Here is a 19,310-nt window from a genome sequence, read left to right as displayed (position 1 = left end):
CCAATCGACCAAGTGAACAGTGCGGGGCTAAATAGTGAAATTTGATCCGAAACCTCACTTCCGAGGCTTGGATCAATCCGAAACTTGGAGGGATTGATTGTAACAGTATAAGAAAACTATCACATCCACCCAGCCGGTACCCTACCTGGCATACCCAAGTGTGTGATCCACAGCCCCGAAGACCAAGTATCGAGGTAATCAGCCTCCCACATAGACAATAACATAATCATGAACAATAATAATTAATGTGCAAAAGATAAACCAAATATCCAAATAAGGAAAGAGTAAATCATATATAATCAGAGTACGAAAGATAATTAGAATGTCAAATCAATAAAGTAAAGTGAGGCGGAATCCCACTCTACAACCAGCGGAAAAGTAGTTCGTAAATCAAAAGAAAGATTACAACTGTATCTAAAATAGGAAAGAATACTGAAGCATACTAAACTAAAGTCTATTCAATTTTATAGAGAACGTCTTCATAAACGTAGACTTCATCAACTATGCTCAAACGTTCCCATTCCACATCAAGGCTAATCCTGGTAACAAGCAAAACCACTTGAGGAATCCTCAATGTAATGTTCATGGTTGCCAACACCTTGCGTGTAGTACGCCTCTTCAGTTTGCGCTTCCTCGAATTGACTTTCATAGTCATCAGTGCCTGTAGAGTAATCTAACAACACATTGCACAAAAGGAATGAGTTTCAAAGAAACTAGGCAGTTAATCCATAACAACATAAATGACAGGATTTCAAAACAAAGTAAAAAGCTATATGATATGAAACACATGATGCAATAAGATTCTATCTCTATATATGCTGGTCTCTATTGACAGACATGCTTTAAGTCATAACACCGTACTTCTTTAAGAAGGTCTCATCACACAACACCTTTTGGTAGTGGGTCCGGCATCCCTTGGGACATTCCATGGCTAGGGGTATAAGTCACCACTCTCTCATATCACCATTGGTCAAAGTACCAGCGCATGTCAGGGTCAAAGCCTAGCCAAATGCAAGTCTCCTACTCAGTTACATCAAGTCAGATCCAGATACGTCCATTCCTCGCCCCTAGCGATCCTTTCCGGTATCCTTCACACTAGAGTCCTCATAGTCCCTGACTACGGACTCATCAACCCTATGTCTTCCACATATGGTAAACAAGAAGCTCTCACGTCCCCTCACGGGTTGGTTACCGGTCTTGAGCGCCTGTGAGCCCAAGTCTAACCATATGCAACCCTACCGATAAATGGTCCCCACAATGTGATTCCTGTCCTCTCACGGATTGGTTACCGGTCTTGAGCGCCCATGAATCCTCATTGCTACCACGGGTCGTTCGGTCTCAATACCCCTCTGATTAGGGTCTGACATAACGGGACATCCTAGCCAAACACCATTAGACAGTCCTAAATATGTCATCCAACAGTTTAGGAAGGTGTCCAAAGGGCATCTCCGAAAACATCCCATAATATTCCCATAGTAGTCCAAGGACAGAAGTGTCTAAAGGACACCTCCCCTTTCCAAACCATACTTAAGCATACACAAGCATCAATCCATAATAATCACATATATGGCAACTTCATATATGGAAAGAAATCAATAATAATATATAACATATATGGAAAGAAATCAATAATAATATATAACTCGCATATATTTGGTAAGTAAATCATACATGAATCATAAACAAATAATGCTACTGAAATCAAGATTGTACAACAGTAGTATAACATTGCAAGAATCTAATTAAAGAAATAAACTAACAATATTCAAATATAGAAACTAAGATATGCAATCTATGTAGTTAAGGAAGTAACCATCCTTACCTTTTATAACTCGCAAAGGAATCTTAAGGAATCAAATAAGATCTTGACAAAACTTGAGAAGAATGTCCTAAACAAGTGTATACAACATATTAGGAAAGATTCCTAGAAGAAAAGATATCAAAACATCCAAAACAGACCAAATATGGAGTTGATGTACTCATTGGTCGATTGACTTGGTCTACTGCCTCAGTCGACCAATGAGTCGACCAACCGAGACAGTGGCCTTCAAAAATCAGAATTTTGAGAATAAAGAACCGAATTTGGTGGTTCAAAAGGGTACTAAACAAGGGGTAAACTACAATGGCAGCATCCTAGTATATAGAGAACTTCAAAACACTAATCGAATCAAGTTTTCAAGTTACAAATTAGGAAACATAAGTTACCATAATTAGATCAATCATGGTTCTTGAAGAATTCATAGTAAAAATCATGAACAAGAACAATAAGATGATGGATAACTGATTGTGAATAAGAAATCAAGAAAAGCATGCATAGATCTTCAAGAAAATTAAGTCTAAGGCTGAAGAACAATAATCTAAATAAGGAAAGTGAATGCATACAAGTTTTCCTTCAAAAGCGAGTGATGATCTTGATGAAGATCATCCACCAAGCTTTAGATCCTTAGGAAAAGAGAGGAAATGAGTAAAGAGATAGTTGCAATAGAGATACAACATCTTCTCTACTATCCTCAATCAGAAAAGGAAAGAAAATAACAAAGAATCAAAGATGAAACACAGAAGAGGATGATCACATACCTTTTTGTGTGGAAGCACGAATTTTGACGAAGATCCGTCAAGATAATCACCAAGGAAGCAAGAGAGATGACTTGCAGAGGTCTCTGGTACGTTCCAAAGAGTTTGGAGGCAAAAAATACGAAGTAGACTCGAGATTGGACTTAAATAGAGCAAGCAAGACCTAATTAGCAAAAATAGAACCCATTGATCGATTGGATTGGTCGACTGGTCCAGTCGACCAATGAGTCGACCAATCAGAACAGCAAGACCAAAACAGGGAAATGAAGGCTCAGATCAAATCCAAACATCAAGGGGTTTTGCACACACACCAAGTGACTTACCTAGTAGGTAGAAATGCCTTCGAACCATGACAGAGAGCACTCCAAGTCCATCAACTAATCCGATCTTCATCAAGATATAGTTTCCATAAATGGAACACTGACATCAACACTCATGGATTCAAAGCCAGTCACCAAGTCTTCCACTGGGATGGCCCGTAGCTAACTTCTTGCTTTACTTCGGGTTGTCGGACCTATAAACAACAGGGTTTCCGGGTCAAGGTTAGGGCTGGGTTTCACAAAAACTATCTAACAAGTAATTAGAATAATCTAAAGGTCTAATTAGGAATCCCCAAATTGAAACCCTATGTTCTAAATACAAGAATCATAGCATTAATTGAAATCAAATGAAATTGCAGGGGAATTGATAAGCAATAAATTAGGATCATATGCTAGCATAGAAATCAGACTTAGCATGCTTCATACCTCGGTTTAGGACAAGAATACAAGATGCTAAGAAGAGAATAAATCAAATGCATATGCAAGAATCAAAATGAGAGCATAGCATGGGCAAGAATGGAATAAGATCATGCATTTGTAAACAATGAACACTTGGAGTGGTGGTTGCAAGGTTGCAGCACCAACTCCAAGGTTACAACAGCAAGAAGAAGAAGAGAAAAAAGTAGGATAGAGAGCAAGAGAGAGGAATCATACCTTGTAGATGCTAATGGAGACAAGAGACAATGATTGGCAATGATTTGAATGGAATAATCATCACCACAACCAAGGAAGTGCTTTGGGAAGCTCTCCCCTTGTTCTCAGCAAGCTAGAAGTGTAAAATAGGGTTGAAGACACGAGGCTCACTTAAGTAGAGAAGAGAATATCCAAAAAGCATCTTTTACTTGGATTTGGGAATCTTTTGGTCGACTGACCCAGTCGACCAAGCAGTGACAGCAAGCTTGATCAGGGAATTGAAGGGCTAGTAATGATCCAAATTGAGGTGGGTTTTCTCCTACAAGTCAATTAACAAGTCTAGATTAGAGAAATACCTTCGAAACAAGACCGGAAGTGCATCAAGTACTTTAACTAAGCTTCCCTTCTTCTAAGTGCAGTTTCTCACTGAACACTGACAATGTATCCAAGTAAGGGGCATCACTGTCAATGTCCATGGGCTCAGAATCTAGCGACAAATCTCCAACTGAGAAGGCCCACAAGTCTCTCCTTCTTCCACTCCGGGTCTTCGGACCTACAAACAACAAGGGTTCCGGGTCAGGGTCAGGGATAGGATAAGGCTGGGTTTCACCTATAATCGTACCCACCATGTTCATGGTCGTACAAAATCTCTCAGCATACAACATAATTTTGGGGCGCCCTACATTGACGGTGTTAGGAGCAGTGATCTCCCCCAGACACATGATGATGAAATTTCCCATTGCTAAGGGAATAGGGACTTGTAAAATAGATCAGAGGCAGTCCAAGATGTGCTAATTGAACTTCATCCGGAAACAACTGGCAACTCCTACTACAGGGGCAACTTTTGTTGTGGAGGTGCAAGATGACAGGAGGGAAAGGTGGGGGGGGGGTGGTAATACATCAAAAGTAATTCAATTCAATTAATTGATGGGGAAAAAATTCCTTACCGGATTTGCTTTCCTTACTTGAAGTATTCGCAGGAAGTCTAGATCCACGCTCGCTCCACCACCAAAGATTTACCGGCGAGATTCCTCAATCACAGGAAAGGGAATAATATCCACAACCCAAATGCCGTGAATTAATGGAATGAAGATCAAATACTAGGAAAGAAGAATTTCTAAGCCTGCGATTCTAAGAGAGAGGGAGAGAGAGATGGAGCCGTTGCTTAGAGATTCGCTCGTGCGAATGAATCACTCAGTTACTTACTCACTAATGCGGTGGTTACCAAAATATATAACCCTATTTTGTAACCGCCCTAATAGTGAGTTTCCAATATTGCCCTTGGGCATTTAATTTATTAATCAAATTAATAAATTCCAACAGCTCCCACTTGCACAAGGGCAAGTGTTAATCTTTCAATGTGTCCCATACACACTTGTATATCCCGATATACACATTCAATCTCTCCGCTATGTATCCCGGATACATAGACCTCTTGTGTCCCACACACATGCATATCCCCATGATATACATATATATTGATCTCTTCACTATGTATCCCAGATACATAGACCACCCGTGTCCCGACACTAATATCCACAAGTCATACGGCAAAATGGGTTGTGCGACCGGTGATATACCCGCACGCGTGAGCCCCAAACTAGAAACCTTCCTGCAAGGCCGTAATGGCACATCACTCATAGAAACAAATCAAATAAGCATTAGTATAACACAGTGTCCTAGGTTTATTCAAACTCACCGCACTAAAGGTATCTCGATCCCTCCGAGAGATCACCTTCTTGTCCTTAAAATGTTCACTACCGTAACACATACGGTTGGCGCCAAGAAACACTTTTTAGGGTGCAGTTGAATCAAACCTTTCCTTTCGCCCTGCACCATCACTACACTTAGGATTGACTCCTTTCCCGGTAGTGCCCCTTTAGGTCGAATCAATCATGACCATAGGTAACACCCCAAAGTAGCCACATCAACCCTTCGTTTCATGATGTCGTCGAAAGTCACTAAGAACACTAATGGACCATAAGGTCCAGGACTCACACAATGAGAGGAGCAGGGATCCATCCTCTCATTTCCAATGATCGCTAAGCACACATAGTATGATATATGTGCTATGGTGGAGCATTCTATATACAATAGAACGTATGTCCATCTCAACACCATACAGGTCTTAGTCCAGTCGCAACCTCTTGCGCCTAACCCGAGTTTCTTTATTGTCGCCACCCTAGCGCCACATAAAGTACTCGCACCTGGCTCCTATAGGCAACATGAATAGTGGGAACATTCATGTCGATTCTCTTCACAATAGAGAAACTCATCTTGATTCCAAATCAAGGCGACATCATGATTATGAATTGACCTACACAAAGTCATTCACAATCCGCCTCATCTCTCGCTCGCCTCCAAGGCGCCAGAGGCGAATGCTCGTGTGAGTGAGCCATTCTCTTGCCTATTGACATATGTTGTTTTATGCTAGAAGAAACACAATCACACGAAAGTGAATAAAAAAATGCTGGAATGAACTCATATTATTCATTAATAAGAAAGTCTCAAGACAAAAATAAGTCACAATCTACGCAAGCCCAAGGATTTTACATGAGAAATAAAAACATCCTTGGCTATAGGTTTGGTAAGAGGGTCAGCTACCATCAAACTAGTAGATATGTGCTTAAGTACAACTTTCTTTCTTGATGTAATGTCTCTAACAAAGTGATATCTCAACCGTATATGTTTGGTCTTCCCATGATACTTGGGGTCCTTGACATAGCTAAGAGCCGCCGTACTATCACAAAGAGACAAGGGCAGCCTCTTTGGATGTCATCACAATCCCAGTATGTCGAAGGAATCTCCTCAACCAAACAGCCTCTTGAACCGCAGCTGAGCATGCCACATACTCGCTTCCATGGTCGAGAGGGATATACAAGCCCGCTTCTTGCTACACCACGAAATGGCCCCGCCATTCAGAAGAAAGCATATCCAGAGGTTGATTTGCGCTCATCGATGTCTCCAGCCCAATCGGCATCACTATAGCCAACTAACCGCAAATCCGATCCTTGGTAACACAACATGTAGTTACTCGCTCCTCCGAGATATCTCAATATCCTCTTGACCGCTTCAGTGCTCTATGCCCGGGTTTGATTGGTACCGACTAACCAAACCCACCGCATAACAAATATCCGGCCTAGTACACATCATAGCGTACATAAGGCTACCCACCGCACCGGAATATGGAACTCTTTCCATCTTGGTTTTCTCCTCTGGAGTCTTAGGACCCATATCAAGGCTCAAATGCAAACCCTTCTCCACTGGAGTATCAATTGGTTTGCAGTTGTGCATCTGGTATCTCGTCAAGACATTGTCAATATAGGTCTCTTGAGATAAACCCAGTAATCTCTTTTGCCTATTTCTGACAATCTTGACACCAAGCACATAGCTTGCTTCACCCATGTCCTTCATATCAAATACGGAGGACAACCATTTCTTAATGGTTTCCAATAGCTCCTTGCTATTGCTAGCCATAAGTATGTCATCTACGTATAGTGTCAGAATGACATAATTATTATCGATCTCTTGGTGTAAACACGTGGTCTTCCTCAAGCATGGAAAAACCATTTTCCATCATAGCTTGGTGGAAGCGCACATTCCACTGCCTAGATGCTTGCTTTAAGCCATATATGGACTTCTTAAGCTTGCACACTTTGCGCTCAAGTCCATGTGCTTCAAAGCCTTGAGGTTGATCCATATAGATCTCTTCCTCAAGTTCTCCATTGAGAAAAGCAGTTTTTACATCCATCTGATAAAGCTCCAAGTCCAACTGAGCAACAATGGCTAGCATGAGGCGAATTGAGGCAAACCTAACCACAGGGGAAAAAGTTTCCTCATAATCAACGCCCTCTCGTTGGGTGTAGCCCTTAGCCACTAAACGAGCCTTGAATCTCTCAATAGATCCATCCGCCTTTCTTTTGATCTTGAGAACCCACTTGTTCCCAATCGCCTTTCGGCCCGGCGGCAAGTCAACCAAGTCCCGGACATGATTAACTTTCATCGACTCCAACTCTTCCTTTATTGCTTTTAACCATTCCTTTGAGCTTGACCCCGCAAGAGCTTCCACGCACGCTCTTTGGTTCATGCTCATCGACCGAAATCATCTCACAGCCGATCTCTTCACGAGTTACCATGTAGGCTTCATCCTCTATGTCGAAACGTCGACGAGGAACTAGCCCGCGCCCACTACGGCGCAAGTGCATGTCGATTGCTCACCGTCTAAGGTAGCTATCACATCCGCACTCCCACTCCCACTAGGATCTTCCGGATGAACCCCAGGTTCATTATCCGAATCGAATCCCCGGAGTGACAAGACCACTATCTTGTATCTCAAAGAATTCCGATGATTCTTTGTTAACTCCCGAAAGAGATGGAAAATCATTCTCCAAGAATGTTGCATCCCTAGACTCAAGTTCCGTTCTCCTCTCACTCTCATCTAGTCCAATGAAGACATGGCCCTTTGAGGGTTCGGAATATCTCACAAAGATACACTTTCTTCCTCTCGGGTCCAAGCTTTCCATATTGGTGAGAAGTAGAGTGAACATATGCTGCACATCCCCATGCGCGCAAGTAACTCAAATCTGGCTTCCTTCCGGTCCACAACTCATATGGTGTGGAAGGAACCGATTTGGTTGGAACTCGTTGAGGATATAGGCCGTAGTCAAGCAAAGCATCTCCCCAATAAGAGATGGGTAGATTTGCCCGCGCCATCATGGATCTCACCATGTCTAGCAAGGTTCTATTCCTCCTCTCAAGCAACCCCATTTTGCTGTGGAGTCCCTGGAATAGTAAGTTGTCTAGATATCCCCTTTTCATCACATAACCCTTTGAACATATCGGAGAGATACTCTCTACCTCTATCCGTTCTAAGAGTTTTAATCCTTTTATCTAACCGATTCTCAACCAAGCTCATGAATTTCTTAAAACATTCCGGAGCTCCGACTTATGAGAAATTAGATAAATGTGACCATACCTTGTATAGTCATCTATGAATGTGATGAAATATGACTGTCCTTTTCTAGTATGCACATTCATGGGTCCACACACATCCGAATGGATAAGTTCTAAAGGAAGAGAGGCTCTCAAAGCCCTTTTAAATGGTTTTCTAGTTGCTTTTCCCCGCTAGACATGACTCACAGATTGGCAAATCAGATAGTGAACCTTGGCCTAAGAGACCTTCTCTTGCCAACCTGTTCATCCTATCTAAACCAATATGTCTTAGTCTAGCATGCCACAAATTAGAAACAATACACACAGTATCTTGGCAAACAAAAGCACTACTAGAATTAAATGAATAATCAATTGTATCCAATACAATGAAACCATTACAAGAAAACCACAACCATAAACCGTATCACCCAGATACAAAACCAAAGAATTGTTTTCAAATACAACTCTAAAACCATGTCTCATAAACCACTCTTGTTTCTGTTCCCACCTCTATTACTTTGCCTAGACCACCGAGGTTGAGCTCTCTCCTTCTTGCGCTTGAAGCCCGCACCCTTACGAGTGCTTGCTTCAAAGCAGCAACTATTTCAATGTGAGGGACATCGGCCAACATCCGATCCTCCTCTAGCTCAAGGTGCTTGGCAGCTTGATCAAATGTCTTGACCTCATCAACATGAGTCAAGAAGATCTTCATATGCTCCCAAGACTTAGGCAATGACCTAATGAATGCAGAGACTTGCTCCTCATCAGTCTTTAGGCGCCCACATTCGCTCAACTCACCAATCATGTTGGACATGATGGTTATATGCTGCCTCATGGTGTGACCCTGGCGCATCTTATAACCGTCAAAGGTGAGTCCGAGCTGGCAGCCTCTTGTGGTGGAAGTCCCTCCATACCGGAACTTCACAGCCCTCCCACAAAGACTTTGCAGTCCCATGCTTCTCAAATCGAAGCATCAGGTCATCCTTCATGGAGCTCAGGATTGTAATCCTGGCTACCCGGTCTTTCCTCTTCCAGGCATTGTAAAGCTCAAGGTTCCCGCTATCCGTGCAAAGTGGTACCTTCCTCAGGTGGGGACATGGTCTAGTTTACGGTTTCCAGCATGTTCTATTCTTCTAGGAGATACTGCACCTTTCGGTGCCAAAGGTCATAATACCTCTCATTCGGTTTATCTCCTTTCGCGAAGTTAGCAACAATGCTCTTGGTAGCAGCCATTTATTCTAGAGACATTACATACTAGGATGAGTTCAATAAATCTAGCATAAAACACAACTCATGCAACAAAAAATCACACTAGCATAGTCAACCTATGGGATAAGCACTTAAACCAAAAGAGATGCTAAAAAAACATTCAATCAAATTCTCATGCAAACCCACATAGACTTATACACTAGCTTCATTCTGTGCAAGAAACATGATTGATAGACCCATAAATAAAAAAATAGTTTTATTAAAATAAAACATGCAATCATGTTAAAGCTATGAGGTGGTTCACACAGAACACTTCTACCTCATTAGCTCCCACTAGGCCCCAATAGGCCCTCAATGCCCAAACATCACACAGATTGTCGGGCCATTGGTGTCCAGTAAGTTAGAAACACATTCTGAACTGGACGGACCAATATCCAAAAAATCCATCTCCCAGACGGAATCCGTCGCGCGGAATTCCGTTCGCTTTTATGCCAGGACGGATGACCGTCCGCCACGGCGAAATTCCGACGGATCCGTGACCGCCGACGGATGACCGCCTCCCAGACGGAAATTCCGTCTGGGTCACTGTGACCACTCTGATAATAGACGGACGACCGTCTGGTCAGACGGTCGTCCGTCTGGTCCACAGTGACCAAAAAACGGCGATTTTTCAATTTTTCTTGAACGAAATTTTTCAAAAAAAACGGTAAAACACGTTTTTTCACTCAAAAAATCATCCAAAAACACATGAAAAAAAAATCCAACAATAAATTTTTAAACAAAAAATTATCATCATGGATTATCAATTCATGCAAATCTTCATTAGGAAAATTCACAAGGATCTCCCACTCGGATCCGAATCAAAATTAAAGGTTTCCAAAAACCCTATCAATTCTCCCATGGGTTTCGTATTAAACCCTTGATCCTCCCATTGGATCCATACAATAAAATTAAACAATGGGGAGGAACAATAAACGGGGAACCGCCTCCCATTGGCCAACAAAAAAGAACCAATGGGGGGGACAATAAACGTGGGAACCAATGGCTCGATGCCAATGTTGGTAATACATCAAACGTAATTCAATTCAATTAATTGATGGGGAAAAAATTCCTTACCTGGATTTGCTTTCCCTTACTTGAAGTATTCGCAGCGGAAGTCTAGATCCATGTTCTCGTTCCACCACCAAAGATTTACCGGCGAGATTCCTCAATCACAGGGAAAGGGAATAATATCCACAACCCAAATGCCGTGAATTAATGGAATGAAGATCAAATACTAGGAAAGAAGAATTTCTAAGCCTGCGATTCTAAGAGAGAGGGAGAGAGAGATGGAGCCGCCGTTTCTTAGAGATTCGCTCGTGCGAATGAATCACTCAGTTACTTACTCACTAATGCGGTGGTTACCAAAATATATAACCCTATTTTGTAACCGCCCTAATAGTGAGTTTCCAATATTGCCCTTGGGCATTTAATTTATTAATCAAATTAATAAATTCCACAACAACAAAGCGGGGGGGGGGGGGGGCCCCCCCGGGGGGGGGGGGGGGGGGGGGGGGGGGGGGGGGGGGGGGGGGGGGGGGGGGGGGGGGGAAAAAAAAGGGGGGGGGGGGGGGGGGGGGGGGGGGGGGGGGGGGGGGGGGGAGAGGGGGGGGAGAGGGGGGGGGGGGGGGGGGGGGGGGGGGGGGGGGGGGGGGGGGGGGAGGGGGGGGGGGGAGGAAGAAAAAAGAGGAGGGGGGGGAGGGGGGGGGGGGGGGGAGGGGGGGGGGAGGGGAGGGGGGGAAGAGGAGGGGAGGGGAGGGGGGGGGGGGGGGGGGGCGTCCTTCGGAAGCACAAGATGCGTTTAAATCCTGAGAAGTGCGCTTTTGGGGTGTCGTCTGGGAAGTTCCTAGGATTTATGGTTTTGCAGCGAGGCATCAAGGCAAATCCTAAAAAGATCAAAGCAATCTTGGACATGTAGCCGCCGCGAACCATGAAGGAAGTTCAGTGCCTGATGGGAAGAGTGGCAGCCTTGAGCCACTTTCTGGCTAAATCTGGTGAGCGTTGCCAACCCTTCTTTGCGGCCCTAAAAACTCTAAACACCACGGTGGAAATGATCTGGACCGATGAATGTCATAATGCCTTTGACGAACTGAAAGACAAGCTGAGCTCATCTCCCATCCTGGTGCGTCCCACTCCCAGGAAAAAAATGTTCATGTATCTTGCCTCGTCTCCCAAGGCTGTAAGCTCTGTGTTGATTCAAGAAGATGGGGGCATCCAAAAGCTTATTTATTATGTTTCTCATGTTCTCTTAGATGCGGAAACTCGATATCTAGAAATCGAAAAGCTCTCCCTAGCCGTGATAATATCTATCAAGAAGCTAAGACCTTACTTCCAGGCCCATCCAATGACGATTCTCACCAATGCCTCTTTAAAGAAGATCCTTCATCGACCGGACCTAGCAGGGAGAATGGTCGCATGGGCCGTGGAACTAAGCAAGCACCAAGTAGAATTCCAGCCGAGAATAGCAATAAAAGGCCAGGAGTCGGCAGACTTCATTGTGGAATTTGCAAGCGGATGGGACGACGGTGGAGGCCAAGAGAGACCATTGGAAATGTGGACCTTGTTCGTAGACAGCGCGAGTAATGCTGCGGGAAGCGGAGCCAGCTTAGTATTGGAAAGTCCAGGCGGCTTTATCATTAACTATGCGCTATGTTTTGCCTTCCCGGCAACCAACAATGTCGCTGAATACGAAGCATTACTGGCAGGGCTTCGCTTAGCAACTTCTCTATGTGTTCAAAAATTAAGGATACAAAGCGACTCCCAGCTGATAGTAAGCCAGATAAAGGGTAGTTACGAAGCCAGGGAGGAGAAGATGGCACACTATCTGAATATGGCAAATGGTTTGAAGGGTCAATTCAATCGATGTGAGTTTGTCCAGGTCCCCAGGGAAGAAAACTCAAAAGCCAACATCTTGGCTAAATTGGCTTCAGTTGGCATTTCAGACATAGAGGCTTTAGTTTACCAGGAAGTTCTCCACGAACCTAGCATCGATGCCTTGGAAATGATGGAGATCGAAGAAACAGAACCATCTTGGATGGACGAGTTGACGGCGTACCTGAAACAGGATCAGCTACCTGAAGACTCAATTCAGGCTAACATTGTAAAAAGACAAGCCACGAACACCTTGATGGAAGGAGCCTTGTATAAATGATCAAGCGAAGGACCGCTTCTGAGTGTGTAGGCCAAGCAGGTGCCTAGTACGCATTAGCAGAGGTGCACGAGGGTATCCGCGGAGCTCACATGGGGGCAAGAGCATTAGCTTTCAAAATCTTGAGGCAAGGACTCTACTGGCCGACCATAATTAAAGATGCATACAACTATGTTCGTCACTGCGAACCCTATCAATTGCATTATTCAGTCCAAAGAGCCCCCGCAGTCCCTCTAGTGTCAATACTCGGTCCGGTTCCCTTCGCCAGATGGGGAATGGACCTTCTGGGACCATTCTCGCCGGCGTCTGGTGGAAGAAAATTCATGATCGTAGCTATTGATTATTTCACCAAATGGGTGGAAGCAGAAGTGGTGGCTACCATTACGGAAAATCAGATGGAGAAGTTCGTCCTCAACAAAATCATATATAGGTGTGGCCTACCTAAGATATTGTGACAGACAACGGAACTCAGTTCGACAACCCTGCCTTTGAAGCTTTCTGCAAAACTTACCACATTGACTTCAGGAAACCCTCGGTGGCGTACCCCCAGTGTAACGGATAGGTGGAGGTCACCAATCGAACGTTGTTGGATGGCATTAAAAGACGATTGGAGGAAAGTCACAAGCAATGGGTTGATGGGCTTCCCCATGTTCTCTGGGCCTATAGGACTTCATCAAGAACTCCAACGGGGGAAACTCCCTTCAAATTGTCCTACGGAATGGAGACCCTGGTCCTAGTAGAAGTATTAGTAGGATCTATAAGATCGTAATGCTTTGATGAAAATCAGAATGAGGAAGGGCTCAGAGCGAACTTGGAGTTCGTTGACGAAATCCGAGAAGTGGCTTTCTATTGAAACATTGCTTACCAGAAGAAAGTAGCAAAATACTACAACTCTAGGGTAAGAAGCAAGACTTTTCAACTAGGAGATTTGGTTCTCTGACAAACTGACATCTCAGCCCCAAGACAAAGGAACAAATTGTCTACGAGATGGAAATGACCTTACTTGGTGGTCCAAGAACTACAGCCAGGAACCTACAAGCTCAAGGATATAGAGGCTGATACGGAACTTGCCCATGCGTGGAATGCCACGCACTTGAAGAAATTTTACCAATAAGGAAGGCGAATCATAGGAAATCACAACTTCAGCAAAATGAAAGAACAAGTATTCTTGTATAAAAACTTTCTTGAAGCTGAGATTACAAAGATAACGTTTTTGCTACCATCCTATATTCAAAGATCATAAATCACTTTACAACTACTTTTCAACTGCTGAGTCACTCAAGGGAGCAGGGGGAGAAGTAGTCTGCCCGGGATCGTCTTCAGGAGGCAAAAGCTGAGCATTAGCTGGGGTAGCGTTAACTTCCAGAAAAGGCATCCCAGGAGTCCGTTCCTGTAGTCAATTGAAAACCGGAATCTATAGCCTCTCGCAAGTATGAGCATCGAAAGGAGAATCCTGATAGACCCTCTGTAGGGTTTCTTTCGGCAGCTTCTTCACCATCAAATCAAAAGCTATGTCCAAGCCAAATTCAAAACCAGGAATGGCTCTACTAGAAAGCTTAGCCTTAAACTCCTATGAAGCTTTGTACTCATTGATGATCTCCTCAACATTGCGGGGGCTGCGTGCAGTCAAATCATGAACCTTCTTCTCGGAAGTTGCTAGATCAGCAACTAATTGATCCCTTTCAACGGTCAGCTTGAAATGAGAAGTGGAGACAGCTTCAACTTCCTTTCGGAGCTCGGCTATCGTGTCGTCTGCAGCCTCCTTGTCATTACAAAGTTGAGACAACTCGGAGCTCATCTCCTCCATTAATGCAGCTTTAGTTGCCAGAGCGACTTTCTCTCTCCGTCTTGCCACTTCAGCCTCCTTTCGGGCATTTTCCCTACCCCTCTGATAATATTCGCAGTTAGAGCAAACTTTGCATAGTTCTAACGTTACCTCCTCCGGACTCTTCTTAGACTTGTTTGCCTCTGCGAAAGCATCATCAGACTTAGATTGAAGGACTTTGTTCTTGTCAAGCTGATAATTCAGGTCGCGAGTAAGGCTGGAGCTTTCATGGATCGATGCTTTATACTTCCTCACGTATGACTCCATCAAGCTCAAAGAAGCGTACAGGTGCCTATAGAAAAAGATAATGTCAGCAAAGCTAATAGAACGAGAGATGAAGGAAGCACCAGGTGTTGTTTGAACCCGAGACTTACTGGGCAAACTGCGAATGAATTTCTAAAGACATCAACTCATTGTAGGCTTCTCTATCGGCAAGAGCAGTGGCATGCTTAGCCCATTTGCTCGATTTTGTGAGATTCCCCAAGATCTTATACCCCTTGAAGAGCTCCCATTGCTGGATCCACCTAGGGGGAAGGGAAGGTGGGGTATCCTCTACAGGTATCACTGCCTCACTTGTAGCCGTTGCACAAGGAGATACGACTTCAGGAGTGGGCCTCGCCTCAGCGGCAGTCACCACTGTCACGGCCATTGAAGGGGTCTCCTCAGGGACACTTGAGAGAACAGCCGCTGGGGGTTGAAAGGCCTTTTCAACTGCCTTAGCTGGGACCCCACGAATGGGTTCCACACCTATAATCACCCCTAGTATGGACTGCCCAGAGGCTGGTTGAGGGCTAGACGCTGGGGGCTTCTCAAAGCAAACCATCTTCACCTTTCCTTTGTCTTGGAAAGACGAACCTGGACGCTTGTGGCTTTCAAGAGCCATACCCTCATTGGCAGGAGCCACCTCAGGAGGACGGACTTCTTCAGGAACATTTGAAGGAGCCCCATCGATCTTCTCAGTCGCGGCGACTTCCTCCTCTACCGCCTCCCGAGTAATCTCAGATGTGGTTTTCAACTCCGAATCTGGAGGAGTCTTGGCAACCAAACTAGGGAGTTCAGACACAGACGTAGAAGAGCCAACTCCTGTCCCTTTAGCCTTCTCATGTTCCCTTCTGGCAGCTGTGCGAGAGTCCATGTAGCGCTGAAGAAGGAAGTTCTTGTTGATGGACATCTCAGGAATTGCACACAAAAAAAAAAAAAAAAAAAGAGAAGGGGTATCAGGACGACATCGATGAATGAAGGCAGCAAAAGAAAAGAGGATACAAGGACTTACCAACCATGACTTCCTCGAGAACTAGAGGGGCCTCAAACTCCATCTCTCGGCCATGGATGGGAGTCCCTTTTCCTCCATCAAAGAGGGAGTAAAGGTCCTGCTACTCCTTGCTCAAGGAGGGTTAGACGTTCATTTTTCGAACGGTACTCTGACTTGAAGACGACCAATCTAGAACGACTCTATCAGAAGGAACGCGGCATGTGATAAACCTGACTTTCCATTTCTTGTGACTGGTGGGGAGAGTTCCCTCTTCGAAGATGCGAAACTTCAAGGAGGAAGTACCTCGCTTACAGAAGCTAAACCAGCCTTCCTGCTCTAAGGCTTTGTGAGTGTTTTGATTAGTTTTCTTCGAGCTCCAGCAATAGTTCTTCAATTCGAGAAAAAATTAATCAATTTTAGTAGCCTTCCTTCTTTCCTAAGTACAGCACATCCCAAGCCCTTTCTTCTTCCCTGTGGCAATAGCAAACCCCATCCCTTTTAGGTCCCTCCCCACCCCCTAACCTCCCCTTTCCCTTCTTGTTGGATCACACCCTTCCTAGACCTTAGTCCTACTTCAAGTATCAGTATCGAGTATCGTATCGGTTAGGTGATTTTAAGAGACGTATCGTCCTGTATCGAGTATTGTATCGCTCTAGCTAATGTATTTTAGTGTAATTCAATGGAGAGACGTATTGAGAAGTATCATATCGGTTGGGTCAAATATGGATATGTATCAGCTAGTATCATATGGTATCGTGGGATACATTAAACCTCGCTTCTAGTTTCTCCAATTAAGTCATCCTCCATTAGGTTTAAGAATTTTTGGCACTTCATCATCAACCTCTAGAAACCCTAAACCCTATTTTTACTATACACCCTATAACTCTCAAAATCCTCAACTGAACTTCAATCCCTTCTAGGATTATTGTCTCCTACCCTTCACCTTCCGCTAACTCTATTTAACTTCCCTAAGAATCCTAGCCCAAGTAGGAAGCTTCAAACAAACCCAAACCTAATAGTATTAGATCTAAAATTATAGTACAAACAATAGCCCATTCCATAGTTACCTAATTTCCTAGACCCTACTTAAAAGTTCAGATCTGAAACTACATGACAGCAGCAGCCAAACCTAATACCCTTCCATCTCAGCCCCAAAACCCACTAACTAAACCCCAAACCTAAATACCAGATCTAAAATCTAAGTTCCAGCAAGGTTTGAGCTTCAAAAACCTTCTAGGCATTTATTTAAAACCTTCGTAAGTCCTAATTCCTCCAAGAGTCCTTCGATTAAAGGTACCTACAGCCCTAGAGAACTGCTGGTTCCCTAGAGAGAGTATCCCAGAGTGAGCCCAATTCTAGGGCATAATTCCAACAAACTGAACCCTAGAATTTGGTTCACATCACTTGGACCAAAGGGACCAAAGAAAGGCTAGAGTTGCAGGAGTACCAGAAAACCAGAGCGAAAATAGGGGTTTTGGATGTCTAGAAGGGGAGCGGCTGCTTGGGGTCTACAACGATAAGATTTGTATGGGGCTTAAAAGGAATGATGCTACAGGGTGGGTTGGCATGAATTTCAGCCAATTCTTATAGCTACATTTGGCTTGCTGAGTTAGCGTTAGCTAGACAAATTATGATATTTACGTCAATGGGGTTAGACGGGGCTTTAGGAGCTGTAACTTGGGACTCAATGGGTATCTCTTAGGAGGATGGTTTTCCTTTAAAAGAGAAGGAATTCTGAAGGTAAAACTTAAGTAATCAACAGTAGCAGATTTCAGGGTCATTACAACTTAAATGGAACTTCTGGATGGAAGATGGCCGTGAAAGTCAGATCCAGTCCAGATCTTGTAATGGGGAGGAGTTTCAGCCTACATTGGGATGTACTCGTGAATGGTGGTTGATCGATCATGAAAGTTACAATCCTATTAAACTCTTTTTCCAGCTTCTTGTGACCTTTGCTTCGTGAGCTATTTGAAGATTGTATTTTCTTTCAAATCTTTACATATTGACTCTACTGAGATTTTATGGATCAAGGCCTCGGGTGTGCTTCTGCACTACTCTGCTTCCAGACAAATACTACAATTCTGAGTCACATCATTTGTTGCTCTTAATTCTGACTGCATCTGTAACATGTCTTTTCTTTGATTTCTTCCTTCTTTACAGGTGCACTCTAGTTCTCCTGTAGGCATTAACAGTTAGCATGGCACAGCACCCTGAAAGGCAGAAAGGATTGATTTAGTCAAGCTGTTCAAGTAATTCAGGTGAATATAAAAAACTGAATTCAATCAAGAGAGCACCCCGCACTCCACACCCTTGACACATGATATAGGACTGGTCCCAAACATGAGAAGCCAGCCTAATGGTTATGTAGGGGGTGCCTGGCACATGGGGGCATGACTTGAGGGCATTAGGCCTCCCAAATTGCCTTAGTAATAATCTTGAAGGATTGTATCTAGCATGAAAACACTAAATCAAGCCTCCTAAACCTGCACAAGTGGCAGTTGGAACTCTTGACAACTTAAAATCTTAATAACTTCTAACTGGTGATTTACATATGTTGAAATAGGGGTCTTGTTTTAACATAACCATCTTTTGAAAAAAAGGAGTACTACTTCAACAATCTAATCATGTCAAGATTTAATACCACTGATACACTATTACAGGCCCTACCAGGCATCATATCTCCAGTCCAAAGCCACTTGCTTACACTGCTGAAACAGTTTTGTTCTATTTATCGATTTTTGTAATTAAAGAAACCTACCAATCTTCCATCCATTCCCTAAAATCCTAAAAGACTTGGTCAAATTGTTGTTTTTCTTTGTAGACTTATTTTGGTTAAACTCGTTGGATAAATGGGAGTTAAATACACAGGAAAAAAATTCACATCATTTCAGCCCTTTCAACTCACAAAAAGATTGCTGACCCCTCCAGCTATAATGTACATAACCACGTATGTTATTTCAATCAAGTTTGTCGGTTCTATTTGTTCTATTCCTTAAAAGGGGGGGGGGGGTTTGAAGTAGATTAGGGGCTTTTACAATACTCTTTCATTTGCCACACCCATTTTCTCAAAAAGTATGGACTAAAATAGAAGATCAAGGATTTATTTGGGTGAAAAATATTGGGCTATTTTTTAAGAAGTATATTGGAGAAAGGGTTTCCAAAATAATTAAAATAGGGTGCAAGAAGTGGAGAGGTGCATCCGGGGTCTTGTGTGATCGGCGATTTCCATTAAAGCTTAAAGGAAAATTTTATAGGACCGTTGTTCGACCAGCTATGATGTACAAGACAGAGTGTTGGGTTTGTTAAAAAGAATCATATAGATAAACTCAGTGTAGTAGAAATGAAGATGTTAAGATGGATGAGTGGCAAAACTAGGAA

General features: G+C 43.6%; 2 protein-coding genes across 4 annotated transcripts in view; one reads left to right on the top strand and one right to left on the bottom strand.

The window, feature by feature from the left end:
- Window positions 1-347: 347 nt before the first annotated feature.
- Window positions 348-19,310, bottom strand: part of LOC149002387 (histone-lysine N-methyltransferase, H3 lysine-9 specific SUVH1-like) — a 43,731-nt gene continuing 24,768 nt past the window's right edge. For 2 of the 3 annotated variants that reach the window (XM_089136693.1, XM_089136692.1), the window contains exon 3: window positions 17,942-18,142. The gene's annotated coding sequence lies outside the window, so the exon portion shown is untranslated. Of the gene's footprint in view, window positions 674-17,941; window positions 18,143-19,310 lie in introns of those variants that run through there. The other variant, XM_089136694.1, reaches the window with a different exon arrangement.
- Window positions 11,638-12,858, top strand: LOC149002388 (uncharacterized). The gene has a single exon (XM_089138706.1). It carries the CDS (start codon window positions 11,638-11,640, stop codon window positions 12,856-12,858), a length of 1,221 nt encoding a protein of 406 aa, XP_088994832.1.

This window comes from Hakea prostrata, chromosome 10, assembly GCF_041222555.1.
Source record: "Hakea prostrata isolate BN-2017 chromosome 10, UWA_Hpros_2, whole genome shotgun sequence".
Lineage (NCBI taxonomy): Eukaryota > Viridiplantae > Streptophyta > Magnoliopsida > Proteales > Proteaceae > Hakea > Hakea prostrata.
This window is presented reverse-complemented; position numbering and strand designations above follow the sequence as displayed.